The following is a 19579-nucleotide window of genomic DNA, read 5'->3' as shown; positions in this document are numbered from 1 at the left end:
ATTTACTCTCAATATGTGTTTATTATGACATCTCTGCTTTTGAAACTATCATTTATAAGGACAATTAAAAAATTGTTCAAAATTCCTATGACTTTTACACATACCTGGGAGGCAGAGGCCTTCAAGGGGGGTTTGGAAGGTTTTGTGCCACTCATTTCATTCAGCCCAGCCCCCGAATCTCACTAATGCTGTACAAACATAGCCAAAGCACACATCTCAAAGGACAAAAATAGAAAAAAGTATTTTTCACTTCTATCTTAAGTCCTTAAATTTCTCCCTTGTTCTCTTAAATATTCAGCTCAGAAATGCTAATGATGCCAGAAGTAAACATCACACAGACTAATTCATGAATTAATGAATTGAATACATTGTCATTTTACAGCATTTAACGGAGAGCATATATCCTTTGGATTTTATGTAAATATTTTCCCCCTTGGTTTTTAAAAATAATGCCCCATGACTGTTACATGAGCCAGTTGCTAAGACTATTGGCAATTATGCATTCAATAGCCTTTTGCCTCTTTCTCCTCTTGGGCTCTCTTCCTCCTCTTTCTTTTCTGTCCTCTTTATTCTTTCTCTTTCTTCTTCTTTCTCTTTGTCCTTTTCCCCTGAGTTTCTCTTGTGTTTTATCAATAAGACCTTTCAAAATCAGTAAAACTTTTTGAACAGAAGAAAGGGATCTTTAACAGCTTGAGTTCAAAAGGTAGCCATGTCAACCTTTGATTTTCCCAAAGGAAAAGGTGGACATTGAATTATTTTGGATAATATGAAGAAGAGTGAAACAGAATAATAGCTCATTTCAGAGCTGAGTTCAGAAAATGGGCAATTGTAGAAAAGGTGTGAACCCCAGTAGAGGACTGGGATCACAGCACATTCCTCTCACTCTGCTCCTTCAGTAGATGGTTTTTAAGGTTCCCATGAGCTCCCCATGCCAGGAATGGGTTAGTTGGAAGGATCCTGGGTTAGTTGAGCACCTGCACTGGGCTCTCTGCCAGGCCCTTCCTGCACAAACTCGTTCAGTCCTCAGGGCAGCAGTTCCCATTTTCTGATGGGAGACAGACTGTTCACACAATTGACGCAAAGTCTGCTAAGACAAGGAGACAAGATTAGCACCCACTAATGTTTCTGAAGGTCAGAGACAGTTTACAAAGTTGTAAAATATAAAAGAAATGTTACCTATTACTATTGTTATTCTTCAATTGTCCACCTGATACAGTTATGCAGTTTATCATTTAAATTTTTGTTCTGTCTTTATTTGGCCCAACCTTTCATGTCTTTGAGGACAGTTAATATGTTCATGGTAGGACATTTTTTTTTTTTATTAACTACCCCCCCCTCCCAGCCCTGTCTTAGGAGTTTGTGAGAAATGTGAAGTGATCTCATAGTTGGCATGGTTCTTGCGTTCTACTGGAAGAGTCCAAGAGAGTAGTTGAGAGTTAAGCAGAAATGGTGGAAAATCTCACTCTGCCCTTTGCTAGCTGCACAAGCTTGGGGGGGTGTTACTTAAGCATTCTGAGGTTTTGTTTATTTTTCTATAAAATGGAAATTAGAGGATTATCATGAGGATCAAATGAAATAATGTTGATGCTTAGCACAGTGCCTGGGCACAATAAAAATTCAGTGCTTTAATCCGTGGTGCTGTGATGAGAAGCATAGGTTTTTGTTTTTTTAAAGGGCTGGGTGTAATCTGTATCTTTGCTGTTGTTTTTATGATGTGAAGCAAATGTGGATAGAAGAAATGTGAACACCAAACTTTGAGGTGATAAAAATGAAGGATGCGAAAGGACTTTAAATTTTTAACTTTTACTTGAAAAAAGTCCATAGGAAACAGTTGGGAATTCCTGGTCAGGCAGATAAAAAAGCGGTGCATTACCTATTCCCAAGTCATCATTCCGTTGTGCTCCAGCCTTCAGTGAGTAACTCTGGAGCAGGAGACTGTGTGTGATGGCAGTAAAGCCCGAAAGATCTGGAGTCTTGGTCTGGTTTGAATCCCTCTCCACAGCTTACTCACTGGGTGACACTGGGACCAGTTACTTAAACTTCCTAAGTCTTAGTGTTTTTTTTTTCCCCCTTTCTAAAATAGAGGATAATAATAACGCCTGTAGCCTTTACATGTTTATTTTCTTAAAACAAATGCAAAGTACCAGGTACCATTCCAAGTATATTTCTGCCATCAACTCATTTAGTCCTGTGCAAATCCTTTATAGTTGGAATTACTGCCATTCTTATCTTACATATAAGAACCCAAGGCACAGAGAAGTAAGTAACTTGCCTTAGTTGCCTAATCAATAGAGCAAAGATGCAAATCCAGGCCTTCCAACTCCTGAATTTGTTCTTAACCTCTGAGTTCTGCTCCCAGTCCTGTGAAGTAGCTATGAGGATCTATGGAAATGTCTTGAACGCATAGTACCTGACCCTTAGAAACAACCGTGGTAAAATCATGAATTTGGTTTTCTCTGAGAATGAAAGAGATTTTCTAATTCTTACTTACTTATTTTTATTTTTTTTTAGCAAAAACATGTCAATTCAATTAAATTAGTAACTACCAAATGTGTTTAGATTTCAGTCCTTTGAAGTGCTGTGAGAAATTCAGGACTCCCTGGGACCATGTCTGCCCTTTCCCCGTGGAATATCTGAGAGCTGGAAGATTTTGGCACCCACCTTCAGTTCTAGGACCTTTTATTTTAAGATGAAGAAACTGAGTCATAAAAGCATGAAAATAAAGTAAAAATAAGGCTATTATGCCCTGCAGATTATAGATAACACTTACTTAGATATTATTTATTACAAGCAACCTCATTCTCTAAACTGTTATGGAATTCACTGTAAAGTAGGAAAGAAAATTTTTAAACCTCTGGCTAGATTTACTTCTTGGAGTTTTGAACATAGTTCCCTCGCCTTCTTGATTCTCTGCCTTACATCTGGTGGTGGACTCCATCCTCCTATTTTACATATCTATGTCTATTTCTCTCCCTTTCTGCCCTTTCTGCCCTTTCCTGCCCAAGATTTTAAAAGACTGATGGCATTGAGTGCACATAGTCTGTTAATTAGTGGTATGAAGTAGGAAGAACCTGCCCAGGCGGCTCCCCTGTTTTGCCTCCAGATTAGGATTTTCTGGGTGGCCCTTAGTAGTAAGGGGCCTTGCCTACTTCTCGCTGTCAGCAGTCCTCTCCCACACTCCTAAACACATGCCCACTCAACATTGAAAGTTATGACATCCAGTCCTTGAACTCACCTGTTCCCGCACTGCTATGGGTAAAGTGTGAGTTTAAGCTTGGCAGGGCTGACGTGAGTGTGGTAAGAGAGGCAGGATTTTGAGCACGTGGGCAAGCTAGCCTTGATGGGTGTTTCCTGGCCAGCAGAGAACCAACACTGGCTTATGTTGTACACAGTCCTCTGTTTGAGGGTCAGGACCTGGATGCAGTGAGAGCTGCTTGCACTAGTTCAGCAGTATAGTTTTTTCCATGACTGGTATGACATTTGGGAAAATATGGAGGTAGAGGAGGAGGAGGGCAGGAAGAAGAAAAAGCTATATCGGGGCCTGGAGACATAGTTCCCTGGGGTGGGCCTTTTTCTGGCTGAGAATGTCCCATCAGTTCAGGAAAACTTGACTTGGGGGGTGGTATCAGCTAAATTCAAAGCAAGTGAATAGTATTGATTTAAGGCAAACTCAAATGCTTACATAATTCAAGTTACCACATAAAATTGTATCCTAGGTGACTTGAGATTGACCTCCACATTATAGAACTTTATAGCTCTGTTGCCTAACACAGTTCAAGTATATTCTCAGGAGACAAATAGAGATTCCAGTCAACTCAGAGTGAGTCAGGAGTCTACTTGTGGTCCAGAAAGCTGTGTCTCGTAGGAATGGTTACACTATAAACATTGGGTATTTGGGGTAGAAGGCAGTTCCAGAAAGTGGAGCATGCCAGTATCACTCAACATTGGTCCAGATAGAGAAGAAGGACTAGTTGAACAAAATGACACAGTAACCCAAGGCCTAGATGAAGGTGAGAAAATCTTCCATTCTACCTTCTAATTGTCAAATGCACTGGTCATCACATTGCAGGCCTCACCTAATTTGACCTTTCTCTTTTATTCGGCACTGTTAACCACTCTCCTTAACATCCTGCCATGTTATAGCCCCCATGCCATCCTTTGGATGCCTGATTAATTTCCCTGGCATTAACTATAACCTACACCCAGGTAGATAAGTCACCAGTTCCACGTAAGGCTTTTCTCTTGAACTTTGGATTCAAAATGTCTATCTTCTTCTCTCATATCCCTTCCCAGGTGTCCTGCAGTGACCTCAAATTTCACATATCTAAAACCAACCTCATTAGTCACTAACACAAACTTCCTCCGTCTTAAAGGTCCAACATCCATACACTCACCCGAACCTGGGTGTCAGCCTTGATTTACCCACCTCTCTCATTGTCATTCACTTACCTGGTTTTCTTAGTTCTCCTCTGAAGGCTCTCTAGAATCCACTGATACGGTATTGCTATAGATTAAAAAAATAAAATTAAAATCTCGATTTCACTTGTTTGGGCGACAACAAAAGCTTCCTAACTCCTGCTGTTAATTATACTCTTCCTTGTATGATTTCCAACATGATTTTTATGAAAATCAATTCTGATGATGTGATTCTACTGCTGCTGTACTTTCTATTCCTTACAGAATAATGTCCAAACTTGAATTAAACTGGAGCCTCTCACTGATAAGAACCATACTTAACTGATATTCTGTTCCCTGGGAAGCCATGGTAGATGGATGAGTGAGTGGACAGACTGACAAACACATGGACAGATTAATGAGTAGAAGTGCGGCACCAGGGTTCCTGGGCTCAGAGGATCACTGTAGTGTTAGACCCAGAAGCAGGAGGCTGTGGGAGATTGGACCGGTTTTGATTCTGCCCTTGTAGACCAGAGCCCGACTAGATATAGGATAAGTGAAATAAAAATCTTACCTGAAGCCCTGCCTTGTACTTTAAGAATGAAAGATGGGAGACTTGGCAAACCCTTTGCATTCCTTTCTGGTATTTATGCAAGGAAGGGCTCCTGCCCTGAGCATCAACCATCAGCCTTTTTTTTTTTTAATTTTATATGTATATAAAATTATATATATATAATATATTTTTTAAGAATTTATTTATTCATAAGAGACAGAGAGAGGCAGAGACACAGGCAGAGGGAGAAGCAGGCTCTCAGCAACGAGCCTGTTGTGGGACTTGATCCCAGGAGCCTAGGTTAGGTTATTAAGTTATCAAGAAAAAGAACTAGCTCACGGAACACCTGGTAACAAAAATACCTCAATTTCTAGGGAAATACACTCCCTAATCCAGTCAGTCCCATTTTTAGAATTCTTTCTTGCCTCTTACTATTTCCTCTCCTTGAAATACACTCCCTTTTCTCCCATCAGTTCCAAGATCTACTCTTGCTTTATTTCATTTCTAAGCTCTTTGCCAATCATTTTCCCTCACTTTGGCCACCCAACAGTAGTCTGAATTAAATTGTTTCCTAATTAGTTTGTGTGTAGGTTTTATGTATTTGACAATGTTAGGCAACTAAAACATCCCTAAAGCCCTTCAAATCCCACTGGCTTTAATACATAACCGTTTATTTTTCACATTTGCACTACTGGCTGCGAGTTCCATGGCCCTCCAAGGGAGCTCCCTTCTAAATAATGGCTTCGGGATCCAAGTTGGTTCCATCTTGTGACTCTGTAAACTCAACACATAGCTTCCTGGATAGCTCCTGCTAATAAAACTTCTAGACTGAAGTGAATAACACTTTTTTTTTTTTAAATCACACTGTATTGGTTAAAACTACTTAAATGGCCTCAAATTAATTACAGGGAGGAGGTGAATAGTGTAGTGGGGTACATGGATGGTTTGGTGGGCACAGCTCTCTCTGCCATTCTTCATTGCTTCTAGGAGACTGTATGCTCCTCCACGTAGAGAACATATTTCTCATCTTTTTATTCATCCCTCAAATCGTTACTCCCTTTTTCCAAAATAGGAATATCTTAGCCCAAACACAATCTTTAATAGTGTTGGAGGTGGCTAGATACTAACCAATAAGCATGTGAAATAGCTATCTGGCTTTTTTTTTTTTTTTTTTGGAAGTTAAGCCTTTGGATGTTGTCTTCCCTGAATTTAGAAGCCTTTTATTTTTCATGCTCTATCTCCTTTAAATTTACCTAATCTTCATTCATCCTCGAAATAATAATTACTTGGCTAAAATGCAGTGCATTTCTGAATGAAGGAAGTAATACATTCATATTAATATTTGACTATGACAGATTATTAACTCAAGTGCATTTGAAGTATGAAAAAAGGGTGCTTTAACTTTTGTTTTGTTTTTTGTATTTGTAAGACAAACTATGCAACTAAGAAACAAATTTGAAGGTTGGGTGATTAGTTTATGTCTTAACATTTGAGAATTTGCATGGATATAAAGAGCGGGCAATTTCACTCTCTCATTTTCACTGAACTTGAGTTGACTCCCTCACATTCACCATGGCAACCTCGATGATCAACACGTACATGGCCTCTGAAGTGTGCTGCCAAACTTTCCAACCCTAATAATGAATAGGTATGAACTCCATTATATAAGACTCTCTCAACAAGTCACTGCAAAGCTGATGTAATTCTAGAGTGGCTTGGCTTTCTCACAGCACACCACCGTGAAGGTCTAATCCGAAACCACAATTTTGGGGGGACATTTGTGTTTTTCCCCTGCTGAAACCCTGTTGTTCCCTTCTTATCCTGACATTGATCAATATAGCTTGCTTTGCATCCTCTCAGTTTAAACAAAGAAAGTAGCACCGGAAGGCAAATATTGCTGGAGCAGACAACTTTGGTTTAATGCATCTTTTCCTTTAGTGGGAATGCAAGCCTCAGCTGCTCTAATATTTAACCGAAGCAGGTCCCCATTTGCTTCTCTGTTTAATCGCTCTTTTATCTAGGCCAGCTGCTGCTCCTGCTGCTGCCATAGCCATTCCTAATTGGAAGCAAGGTGTCTCAGTATCCTAATGGTTTAAACCTGCAGGATTGCTACCTAGACCCTGCACCCCAAATTGGCATCAGAAATAGCTTTTTTATAAATAGTATTGCAATATTTTATCATAAAAGAATACAGTTTTATTTCTGTCTTCTGCCAGTAGGTATTTTATCAGGTTACTTTTACATGAGCTAAGCCTTGATCCTTGATTTCATAATCAAAAAATGACTTTGGTTCTACTTCATATTAAAGCCTTTCCCATCAATTAGTTCTCTTTCTTAACTTACCAAGAAAATTTTATACTCAAGGGTACTTATTATTCCTTCCACTTAACTATTTAGGTCAGTTTAATGATATATTAATGATTATTAAAGTGAACAGGAAAATATTATGTAGTTGTACTTCTGTTAGAGCTCCTGAGAAGACTTGAAATCAAAGCCTCTTTCCAAGTGTTATTTATAGGGTTTTTTTCCCAAAATATTGCTATAGGTCTGAGTGGTGAACATAACATTTGTGTAACTTCAAAATTTGATCCGTCCAGCTGTCTTTTAATGTCTCACAAAACTAGCATGTTAGCCATGATAACAAGGCCCCTTCAGAAGCTATACTGGTTATTACTTTTTTGTGGCCCCTTTTGAGACCAACAGTCTTACTTGGACATTGATTTGTTTAGTCTTAACAAATAGAACTTCGGATAAGAGACAAAGCAAACTGTGCAATAATGTATTCACTGAGAGCCACTTGTATTGGAAAAACAAATGTAATAGGACTGAATTTTTTGTTTAAACAAATGAATTGTATTAAGTGAATCTAAAGCCTTGTTGAAAAACATTTCTTTTACACAAATATGCACATTGAGCCCTGTGCTGGCATTGAAGATAGAGTTCTGCAAAGCCTCCAAGCATCTCAGTAGTAACACCCCTTCTCTGAATTACATCAAACCAGTTGGGACTTGATGAAAGAATGTGAGGTATAAACCCCTTGAGGGCCTGTGAGTCACCATCTAGAAAGGCTCTTGAAAGGGTAAGAACATTTTATAGTTTGATCAATAGGAGTCTGAGAATAGGCTGCAGGGTAAAGACAAGTTGAGGATTAAAAACTTTTAGAAACTTGAAGAATTGAATTACTCTCCTAAGGAAGTTCCCAGGAGAAAAAGAGATGGAAAGAAAGACTTTTTCATCATATCTCAAGCAGCAACCTTTCTGTTGGGTCAGAATTCAGCTAAAATAGATTTGATGGTCATCAGCCCTTATGACTTAGTCTTAATGCAGAACTGTGACACTCCCAAGTGTTTTTTAGGGACCCAAGTACCTGCTGCATAGTAGTTTTGGGTCCGTATCAAGAGGAGGTTGAGGATGGTGTTGGAGACTTCAAAATTAGAGCAAGTTTTCCATAGACTTTTTAATCAAAAGAAGTTCTTCTATTTTTCTGGCCAGAATGAGCTTTTACTTTGAAAATGTATGAAGCAGTGTGGGTAGTTGGGTCTTCCTCTCTCCCACCACTGTTATTTTAATACCAGTTAACAAGCTGTTGCATTAATATGGTTATCAGAATTTAGATTTTGTTTGTAAAGGAGGCACTCAGTTCAATGCTAGGGCTGCTAGACCAAGTATAAAAGTAATCACCAGAAGAGTCTGGATAAGAACTGCTAAGCTTAGAACAGATTCTAAGAGTTATTTCCAGTCCTTTGGGTTTTACCCTAATCTTAGAAAACTTACAGAACCCTACCATGAGGTAGAAGTAAATAAAAGCTGAGACTTTCAAGAGCTACTCTTCAGGTGCTAGGCCCAGCATGAGAAGATCAGAGTGTGAACTTTTCCACACCAAGTGCATGGAGGAAATGTGCCTCTTTCCTGGGTGACAGGGTACCGGGTAGACATGGTAGCCATGAAGACAGGAAAAGGTAAGCCCTAAGTAAGGACTAATGTCCTGAGAGTTGGAGTCGCATCCAGCACACAGCTCCTTTTCCATTTTTCCTACTTGGGTTACACTGAAGAGGGCTTGTGTAGTTTTTAGTATATCTAATCAGAATTAGGAAGAAAGCTGGTTTGCTTGATGAGACATTAAAGAGAAAAAGCTGGAGCCAACAGGAAAGAGGCAAATGAAAGAGGGAAATTGGGTGAGGTGGTCAGCCCAGGCTAGATTGCTTCTGGCTTTATACTGGCCCCATATATGCCTCGCTGGGACCTCTCACTCTCTTTATTTCTGTAATAGGTGCTCACTCATGCAGGGGGCCAGCTAACTTTCATTTGAACCCTATGCAACAAGGATAGGAAGAGCCTGTTGTTGATCTTCTGTTCCTACATCTTATTTTCTGCGTAAAGAGATGCAGGTGTCTGCCAGTTAGAGGACCACCTGTGATACCATCTTTTCCCTGGGAACTTCTTGAGGAGTAACCAGATGACCCTCGTGGAGCATGATGTGTCACCTGCTGCTGCCACATGGCTGATCATAGGTTTTGTACAAAGATATGAAACATTTAAAGCATACTATGAAAGACCTACTTGTGAGGACATAAAAACACTTCTATGCAAAGGGTCAGAAAAAAACATATAGCCTTTAAATTGAAATTAAGTTACATATTCATTTATGAATGCTGAACACAAAAGACCTGAGGTTTTTCCACTTTAGAGGACATCTAGTAGTCCAAGCTTTCCTCAGTCTCCTTGGATGGAAAACTTAAACTCTTCTCCCATTTGGTGCTTCTTGCAGTTTACTATTCTTAGCTCAGACTCTTTAATGCACCAGTAGGAGAAAAAAAAGTAGTTTAGGGCTATTCTGGAATATAGGTCTTTCTGGTCAAACCAGTAAAACAGGTATCACACCTGCCCTGTTAGGAAACTAAGCTCACCTAACCTGGGTTCTAAGTCTGGCCGTAGCATTCAGCCAAATGGTACTGACTTAGACCCTCTCCACAACACTGATCCTCTCGGGCCGTCGTGCTTCTGAAACATTGCATATTTCTAAGTGAGGAGGAAAAGAGATGAAATAGCTTGCTGTCCAGGAACACTCCTTGATAAAGGCAAAGGAATACTCCTTGGCCAGCCTCAGACCTGGCAAAGATGCCTTCAGAGAAGGCAGTCCTCCATGAAAGCTAGGGTGATGGGATTTGAAACTGCTAGAGGAATGCGGACTTAACTTTTCTCCGGAAAGGTGACTTTTTGGTCATGTTTCTTCCATTTTCATTAATCAGGAGTAGTCCTTTATAAAACAAAACAAAACAAAACAACCTTCTGTTCATGCCCCAGGCAGCTTCTTGTGCAAAACGATCTGTGTCAAGCCAGTCAGGTGTTCTGGCCAGAATTTTCCCCTTGAACTCTGGTTGTGGGACTTCTTGGATCCTCTTACAGAAGTCTACAAAGCTCTTGTTTAGGCCTGCCGGTTCTTTCCTGACATTTCCCTCAGTGTCTTCTTTTCTCAGATCCTTCTTGAGAGGGTCATTTTGGATGGGAAAACCATAGGCATAGGCTCAAAAGGTTGAGGTGTTTTCCTTCACAGTCTGGAAAAGCATTACCACGTCAGGGGCTTCTGGGAATGGGGAAAGGAGATCTCATCCACAGGTGCCCATGTGCAGCGTGTGCCTTTACTCTCAGAATGACCCTTTCCCCTTCTGCCACTGTAGTCACCTGCAGGTCTCAGGGCCCTTCTGTCACTGCTGGTCACTTTGAAGAACTGAAATGTGGTAAAGAGATTGTTGTTTCTGTTCACAGATGGAGAAACTAGGGTTGAAAGGGAAATTAGCATTGGAATCGAATCCTGTCACTTTTTATTTCCCTCTTTAAATCAAACTGTATTTCCCCCTGAATTAAAAACAATAGTTATAGCCACTTAATGAAAAAAAATCCATATGCAATATTGTACAGCGTTAAATTCGCAATTGCTGTAGTCGGCGAAATACCTCTGTAACTTAATGTGCCTGGATTCTTAAAACTCGGTGTGTTGAAAGACAGGTTCCCACCTAGCTTCCTCTCATCCATGTAAATTTAGTGCAAGCCTCTGTTTTAAGGAGCTTTATGTGGTTGGATTGACATTGCTTAATCAACAATTGAAAAAGTTAAGCATAACCTAGAAGTCATTTAGAACTATGAGTCACTTTCCTGACAAGCCAATAAGGCAAGAGAACCTGGGTTGCAAAACAATTACTAGCCCAGCCTGAGGGACCCTGGAAATATATTACAAGTATCAGGGAAACAAAGCAGCAGTGTTTTTACCAAGCTGCAGAGAACAAGCTAAGGTTGCTAACCAAACAAAATAACTTTACACTGACAATGCCAATTTTTACATTTGTTTCAGAACAAGGGACGCTCAAACCACCGGAGGTAAGATTAACATTTAATTTTTTTTTCATGACTTTTGCATTTTGGTTGTTTGCTAACTTAAGCGGTCTGGAGCTTTTTAGAATGTTAAATGTGCCCTTTAAAATGGATAGAAACAGAACTAGAGTGAGCAACTAAGTGCTTGTGAATGCACAGGTTAAATGAGAGGAATTTTCAATCACTGTCTAAAGATCTTAGGTAGAGGAAAAATGTGAATTTTTAAGAATGTGTGTGAACCGGAGCCTTTCAGAACGCTGGGTACTTATTCAGGTAAATTTCAAACATTGTAACAATGTGCAGCATTGGTTTGGGGATATTTTCCCCTAGTTTCCTGCAAAATTCCACAAAACCCTGGAGTTTATAAAACTTAATGCATCTATATTCATTCCTTTGGAATGGTCCTGCTAGTACAAAAGGGAGGTAGCCTTCATCCCAGGGAATTGGTAGACCTGTCCTTGACGTGAAACGTTGCATTGCTGCCCAACATTTGCTAGTCCTGAAAAGTTCTAACATTGCTTGTCTAAGGATATGAATTCATATTTCTAGTAGTTTTCTATTTGAACACAAACATGATTTGTATCATACCTTACTGATCGAAGCAAGATCTGATGACATTTTCTTTTGGTTTAACACAGTCTAAGGTCTAATGGCTTAGAGCCATCTGATCCTTGTCACCTCTCAGAATAAGCTATTTTTAAAGAAATACGAAAGAATGAAAAATTTGACAGATTTTAGACAACCATTGCCTTGGCCTTTAACCAAAAGTAGCAAGTTTCTCACCTGACCTCCCAAAAATAATATCACAGAGAAAATTAAAATATAAAATGCATGTAAAATATAAAATGCATGAGTATGTGATTGGTTATGTGAACCAAAAGTATCATAACTTTAGAATTTCAGAGTGAAAGAATGACAAATTGTACAAAATTATATTAACAGCTACTAATTATAGATCATTAAAAGTAATGAAATACTTTTTAATAGGCTGGCATTTATATAGTCGGTAAAAATAATGAAAAGTACAGTAAGACATCAAATAAGTAATCATTTCTGCTTCTCTTTTGCATACGCATGTAATTTGCACACAGAGTATCAATAGTGATATGAAGATGCTCATAAGCACCTCTTTGGTGTTATCAGCTAACTGTATTTTAAAATCTAGAATCTAGAGCAAGGAGTTCAGGTTCTTCTGGGGCTAAAATAAATTAATGTAAAATTTCTTTTAGTGTTTAGTTGACAGGTAAGGTTTTTCACAAGGACTGTAAGGATGCCTATGAAGACCTTGGAAAGCAGCTTGCTTTCTCTTATCCTCATGCTATCCTTAGATTATTGACACAGTGTTCCTTTTAGAGGTCTGAACTTCTAAGTGTGACTTCACAAAAAATAGGAATTATTTTTTTCCAAAGAAGATGATTTCACTTGTTTTTATTTTAATGTGAAGTGAGTGTATTTACAGAAGGTGTACTAACAAGACATGGTGAATAATTTTCACGCAATACTAAATATTCTATCCAGGCATTTTATCCTCTTAAAAAATTACATGGAAGTCTATTATGAAGTAAATTAACTTTCAGGTTGACTTTTCTTAATGCAGTGTCAGTGGTTGAGTGAATTGCCTAGCTTTGAATACAATAAGTGCAATTTTTATTTAAAGTGTGATTTTGCTAATAATCTTTATTTTGGATACATAATTATAGTTGCTGCCCAAACCAGTTGGAAATCTTAGCTTGGTTTAAGGAGAAATGTAGCAAAAGAACATTAAGAAGCATTATTTCACTATATACCTCCACACCAGGACTGTGTGGAAGGCATTTTAACTCTCTGAGGCAGATGTTTGTAGTCTTGATGCTCAGGACTTTTACCAGAAGTAAACAATTTTCTCTGTGATCTGCTCTTCTTCCCACCTCTTGAAGATGCTCTTTTTCTCCATATACCAGTTTGTAATCCTGTCCTGTTCCCTTTTCAATATATATATGATGGTGACTTTTTTATTTTTAAGTTCACACTTCATTCTCAAGGTAGATAGTTTTCAATAACCACAACATCTATAGGCCTTCATGACCACACCTGGGATGTTCATCCCACGTTCCTTTCTGAGTGGACCTTCAGAAGGTACCTCTAGCTGTAGGAAGTAAGGTTATCATTATGTATCTATTTAACACATATGTACTCTAAATCCATTCCTTAAAGGTTTTCTACCTTTATAACAGAGGAACCAAAGCCAGTTCCATAGCAAATGAACCTTTGCTGCTTTTGTTGGTGAAATCAACAGAGAATTAAAATTAAGTTCTTCCAAGAGGCAAGAAGAGATTCTTGGATGATAAAAGTATTTCTTTAGAGAAAGACAAAGTAATAGGTAATGAAGCAAGAAATAACTCAAACACTTCTTAAATTAGGTTAGTTGGTTGTTCCCTCCCCTGCCCCTTCAAGGTTGATCCGAGCAGATTGAGAGGTTCTGAAAATCAGTTCTTCTGATCTCATGGGGCTGAACCTGGCAGCTCCCAGGGATTGCTCTCCTCTTTCTGCTGGGGACAAAAGTTCTGTCCTAGGCTTTTGACAATATAGGTGGGGGAGGGGAGTGAGTTGGATGGAATATGACAGAATGACCATTGAAATTAGCATTTTAAAAATTTAAATATACTCTGCTAAACATTTCAAAAATTTCTTATAATGTAAAATACTTTTTAAGTATAATAAATCTCCAGAGACATTTGGTCTAAATAGCTAATTTTTTTTTCCAGTGCAACAGATTATAATTCCACTGCCCATTCCTCTATAGAAAAGTTTGTTTTCAGGGTCACTGATTTTCAGGAGGAAAAACCCAAACCATAAGCAGTAGGCCAATAACTTAGAAAAATCATTTGTAATTTGTATGCATTTAAATACTCAAAATACCATAAAGATGATAATAATAATAAAAAATAGGCTGTCACTCAGTAATCCTTACGGGATGATAGGAACTGCTCCAGTCATTTCACATAATTCATTTAATTCTCACCATAAACTCTGTGAAGTGGTGCTGTTCTTATCTCCATTTTATAGGTGAGAAAACTGAGGCAGAGATGTTAACTAACTTATTCACAAATAGCAGGTCCCAAGTGACAAGGTCTGAATTTGAATAAGGCAGTTTGATTCTAAAATCCATATTCTTAGTAATTATACCATGTTCTCCCTTTTTTTTTAAACTTTTTATATATATTTTTTTTAATTTTTATTTATTTATGATAGTCACAGAGAGAGAGAGAGAGAGAGAGAGAGAGGCAGAGACATAGGCAGAGGGAGAAGCAGGCTCCATGCACCAGGAGCCCGACGTGGGATTCGATCCTGGGTCTCCAGGATCGCGCCCTGGGCCAAAGGCAGGCGCTAAACCATTGTGCCACCCAGGGATCCCTGTTCTCCCATTTTTTTTCATATAGTGTGATATTAGTTTAAGGTGTACAATACAGTAACAAGTGGACTCTTTAATCCCCATCACCTATTTCACTCACCCCATCCCCTGCTCCCCTCTGGAAACCACCAGTTTGTTCTCCATATTTAAGAGTCTGTTTTGGGATCCCTGGGTGGCGCAGCGGTTTGGCGCCTGCCTTTGGCCCAGAGCGTGATCCTGGAGACCCTGGATCGAGTCCCACGTCGGGCTCCCGGTGCATGGAGCCTGCTTCTCCCTCTGCCTGTGTCTCTGCCTCTCTCTCTCTCTCTCTGTGTGTGTGTGTGTGACTATCATAAATTTAAAAAAAAAAAAAAGAGTCTGTTTTTTGTTTGTATTCTTTTTTTCTTCATTTTTATTTTTTAAAATTCCATATGTGAGTGAAATCATATGATATTTGTCTTTCTCTGACTTATTTCAGTTAGTATTGTACTTTCTAGGTCCATATGTGTTTGCAAATTGTTCTCTATTTTAATCCTAACTTCAAGCTAATATATAGCATTGGTCTTGAACGCAAGTGCTCATTTTCACATTTTTAAGTCCATATATTTTAAATGTTACTAGTTTAGGGATTCTAGGAATAGGACCCAAAGGTTGAATTCCTTCCTTGTCTCTAAGCATTTTGATTGTAGAAGGTGTTAGAGCATAGAAAGACAGCTTCTACTGTACATTAAGGTGAAGGAATGTGTAGGAAGTAAATAGCAACATGATATTCATCATTATATATATTCCTGTTGAAAATATTGTCCATTGTGTTCTTTGTCCTTTATAGAGAGAGCTCTAAAGATATTGTAACATTTCATATAGAAAAAAGAGTTTCTCTGAAAGCAGCTTTTATCCAAATTATCAGCTAGGAATCTTTGTCATGCTTCCCCTTTTTGTGCCTTGGCTGTCAAGAAGCCCAGAGTGACATTTTCTTCTCACTGTATAATGGCTCTCTTTATACTAGTTTTACCAGTACAGCTATCCATCCTGCTCTACATAGTTTAATGCTGATTTTAATGGTCATCTTTGGTTTTTACAAATCCACTTTGAAAATAGGTTAAAAACAAAAACTTGAAAAATTTCTCTAGTTGCTTTCACCTTGAGAATCCTGAACATCTGCCTGATGGGCTTCGAGGCCATTGTGAAAGCTGTCAGACCCTATTTCACCCATTTAACTTGTGAATGAAAACAGTAGGAAGAGCCCTAAGAAAAATACGTGGCTAATGTGTGCTTAACAAAGCTACATGTTCTCTGAATGAAACCCAAGTCCCCTCCACACATGGGCACAAACCCCAACACACATAGGAAGAAAATTGCTTTTGTGAAAAATCTAAATTATATGGTGGTGATAGACTCAGCATTTCATCCCGTTGTATAATAAAACATGATAATCAAGTCCTATTAATTAGTGAGATTACTATAGTTATTAGGTAGGAACAAATTTAATTCCATGTGAAATTAAACACATAATCATGCATTTTCAAACATTTAAAATTTCTTTTGTTTCGCATCTTATTTTATAGTTTTTGTAATGCACAATTTTTTTTAAGGCTTTCTTTTCTGTGATAAGAATTCACTTTCATGGTTCACAAGCTGCATGCCTGTTTTGTTTTTTCAAGGACTGAGATGCAAGTGACCATAATTAAAACACTATTCTCATTTAAGTGTTTGGTGAAGTCAGAGCTTCAGATCTCCGTTGTGAGGTTCTCCAGGGTCTGACCTGTCAGCCCTCAGAAATAGCTGACTTAGAGTTTTGGAGATTACATGTCTTTGCTGGGAGCATTTTCTAACCAAGAGTAGCTACTTCAGCTTTGTTCTCATAATTTGTATAGTCATTACAACTTTCAAAAAAAAAAAGTTTTTTTGAGTCATAATACCCAGAGATGGTAAAAGATGTTTCTTTTCTATGATGTAATATCAACATCAAATAAAAGGGGAAGGCTTATTAGAGAAGCAGAAAAATTAAATTATAAAACTGTAGAACCACATGTTTTGATCAAATTTAGTCATACTTTAAAATGGAAAATGGAACATTGGCCTTCCAAAGTATCACGTATTAATACAATTTAATAATGTGAAATCTTTGTTTTGCTTTGTTTTATCTCTCTGCACAGAAACGGACCAATGGACTCCGAAGAAACCCCAGACAGGTGGATCCAGGTGTGTTTCTGATTATATGTTTATAATCGTGACTTCAGTTAAGCGATTATGAAAGTATATGGGACTTGCTTTAGAAATCAGACAGATTGTTGGCCTTTGTTCCTGGCAGTTTGGTATGTGATGTGTGACCAGGAGGCGCCGGTCTAATGCGTAAATCATTTACCTGACGATGCTGGGACAGGCTCACATGATGAGTAACCACCAGTACCACACTCTTTCAAGAACCAGCAGTTGAGCTGGTTACTTTCTTACTGAAACAGCCGCAGGCTGCTGGGTTAATGCTAATATATCCTTCCCCCACCTTCTCGCTCCCAAATATGGAAAGAAAATCAACAAGCTGGTACTTAAAAATTAACTTTTCGAAGGAGGTGGAGGGAGCTCATAAACTAGACAATCTTGACACCCTCCTCATTTGGGAAAATAGTTTTCTTCACCCTTTATCTGTACTATTTTAAAGTTCGAAGAATGAATTTAAGGACTTTGTGAACATGTATCTTCCTTCGGGACCAATTATTTGTCTGCAGAGAGCATTCAGTTATTTTCTATTTAACATCATGAGATTTGCCCTGTCATTATTTTAGTATAATTATTTTTCATCCATTAAGTAATGCCTTCCACAGTTTAATTATCAAAGATTTGTTATGTATATGGTCATATTGTGGGTAAAGGGTATACATAGCTAAAGGACTCCAAATATATGAACTTGATAATAAATCAGGTAAAGCATGAAGTAACCCTGCTGGAAAATAATCTGGATTATGTGTTGTTGTTTTTTTTTCTCATCATAAACAGTGTTCACCTAGTTGTAAAATTGAGCTTTCAAAGCATTATAGCTTTTAACTGAAACCACACCCATGGTAGCCATGCCAGTTTATGAGCTGTTTGAAAAGATTTATAGGAGCTTTGTTGCCTCTGGCTAGAAATTGCCTCACTTATGTTCTGAGATCTGTTTAAATCTTTTAACTACAGAACAGAATTGAGCCCATTAAAAAAAATAGGGGTTCTGGTTTATTATAATAGTTCGAACTTTCCCAACACAATACCTTTTACAGAGGATTCCTCAATAATATTTAGAAGTGACTTATATTTAGTGGGAGTATATGACTGTCAGCATACTTTTTTTCTTATTTTGTGTGTCATATTTTTATTTCAGAAAATGATCTTTTACAAATAAGTATTTTCTCTTTCTTTTATGGGCATTTTCATTTAATCCATTCTCTTCTGGGGAAATGCATTTCCATAGTGTGTCAGTAGGAACACATTTGACAAGTAACAATTTGCTTTATAGCCAGAATTTTTAGGATCCCTTAGATTATTTAAAGAGAGATGTAGTGAATTCACAGATTGTAAGTATAACAAAGTGGACCAGTAATATGATAGTTTATCCTCAAGTTAATGGCTCTGTATAGGTACAACTGTTCTGATATTCTTAATTGTCCAAAGATTTTAGAACTTCATGTTCCTATATGTTATGTTTGTAAGAGAAACACACACACACACACACACACACACACCCCTACACACACATAAATATTGTATATCATATAGTCTTCCATTACGTATGGTAGTTATATATGAGCATTTTCTCACTTCTCCACATGTGAAAAAAAAAAAAAAAGCAAAAACAAATAGTTGATGATCTTGCCTGTTGTAGATGCTAATGTGATAACAACTGTTTCTCCCTGACAGTGTCTTTTGATGTTAGACTTGAATTATGTGTTGAGAGTTGGTTGTCTTTTGGATCTTTGCTTCTTTCAGTTGGCACATTGCAAAGCTTTTTTGTTCATAGTTAACCCTTGCTTGATCACTGCCCTGTGCTGAGTTGGTCCTGATGTGACTATCACTTAGCATATTTTCACAGTTTTTACATTCCTTCCAAGATGCTTAAATAAGAAATCAGCAAAATTGAGGCTTCCTCAGCAAGGGACAAACTGCTTCCAAGGGGCGTTATTGCTGTTAGTGCTTTTACCATGGAAATTTCTTTAATCTTTTCTAGCTAATTTAGTTGATATCTCCAAGTGCTAACACACTGCTTCCTCGGGTCTCACTTAGGGTGGTTTGTAGAAAAAAAAAAAAAGATTAACTGTAAACTTTTTTTGGAAAGGAACTTTATGCATAGTTTTGTGGGTAGTAGGTGCCTAATAAGTACTTGTTAAGGGAATTAATGAATAGCTGTATGCATTTTCTGCATGCATTGGCTTTCTTGCTTTTTAAATTGCTCCTCCTGACAAAGTGGTAGATGTGGTAATGGAGCACTGATTAATCTAGTGGTAAGAGAGACGCATGGCTCTGAGACACATTGCCTGGGCTAGGGATCCAACTTAAGTGCTTATTTGCCGTTGACCTGTGGCAATTTCTTTCTCTCTTTTTGCTGTAATTTCCTCATTAAAAGGACACTAACAATAGTACCTACCTTACGAAGTTGTTGAGAGCATTACATGAGTTAATAGGTGTGAAGCGCTTATAACAACATCAAGTATGCAGTGAATGCGAAGGCCTGGCAATTATTTTAATAATTATTTTATGGTAGAGCACTGAACTTAATAGGGGACATTTAGTCATGTGTAGAAGAATCAATAATATTTGCCAGTATGACTTTGTGAACAGACCCAGAATTTTATGTTGACTTTCCGTTGAAGCTAGAAGTTACACAATTATAGTTGTTTTCAGATTTGCAGTTATTCCCTGCT

The 19579-nt window shown here is 38.1% G+C and overlaps 1 protein-coding gene across 1 annotated transcript in view; it reads left to right on the top strand.

Annotated features, from left to right (window-relative positions):
- The window catches only part of VAV3 (vav guanine nucleotide exchange factor 3), a 352818-nt gene that overhangs the window by 224741 nt on the left and 108498 nt on the right, over positions 1–19579 (top strand). Inside the window, exons 18-19 of the mRNA XM_055339940.1 lie at positions 11298–11323; positions 16844–16889. Of these exons, the coding sequence (XP_055195915.1) occupies positions 11298–11323; positions 16844–16889 (72 nt within the window). The remainder of the gene's footprint in view (positions 1–11297; positions 11324–16843; positions 16890–19579) is intronic.

Source organism: Nyctereutes procyonoides, unplaced genomic scaffold, assembly GCF_905146905.1.
Source record: "Nyctereutes procyonoides isolate TBG_1078 unplaced genomic scaffold, NYPRO_anot_genome, whole genome shotgun sequence".
Lineage (NCBI taxonomy): Eukaryota > Metazoa > Chordata > Mammalia > Carnivora > Canidae > Nyctereutes > Nyctereutes procyonoides.
This window is presented reverse-complemented; position numbering and strand designations above follow the sequence as displayed.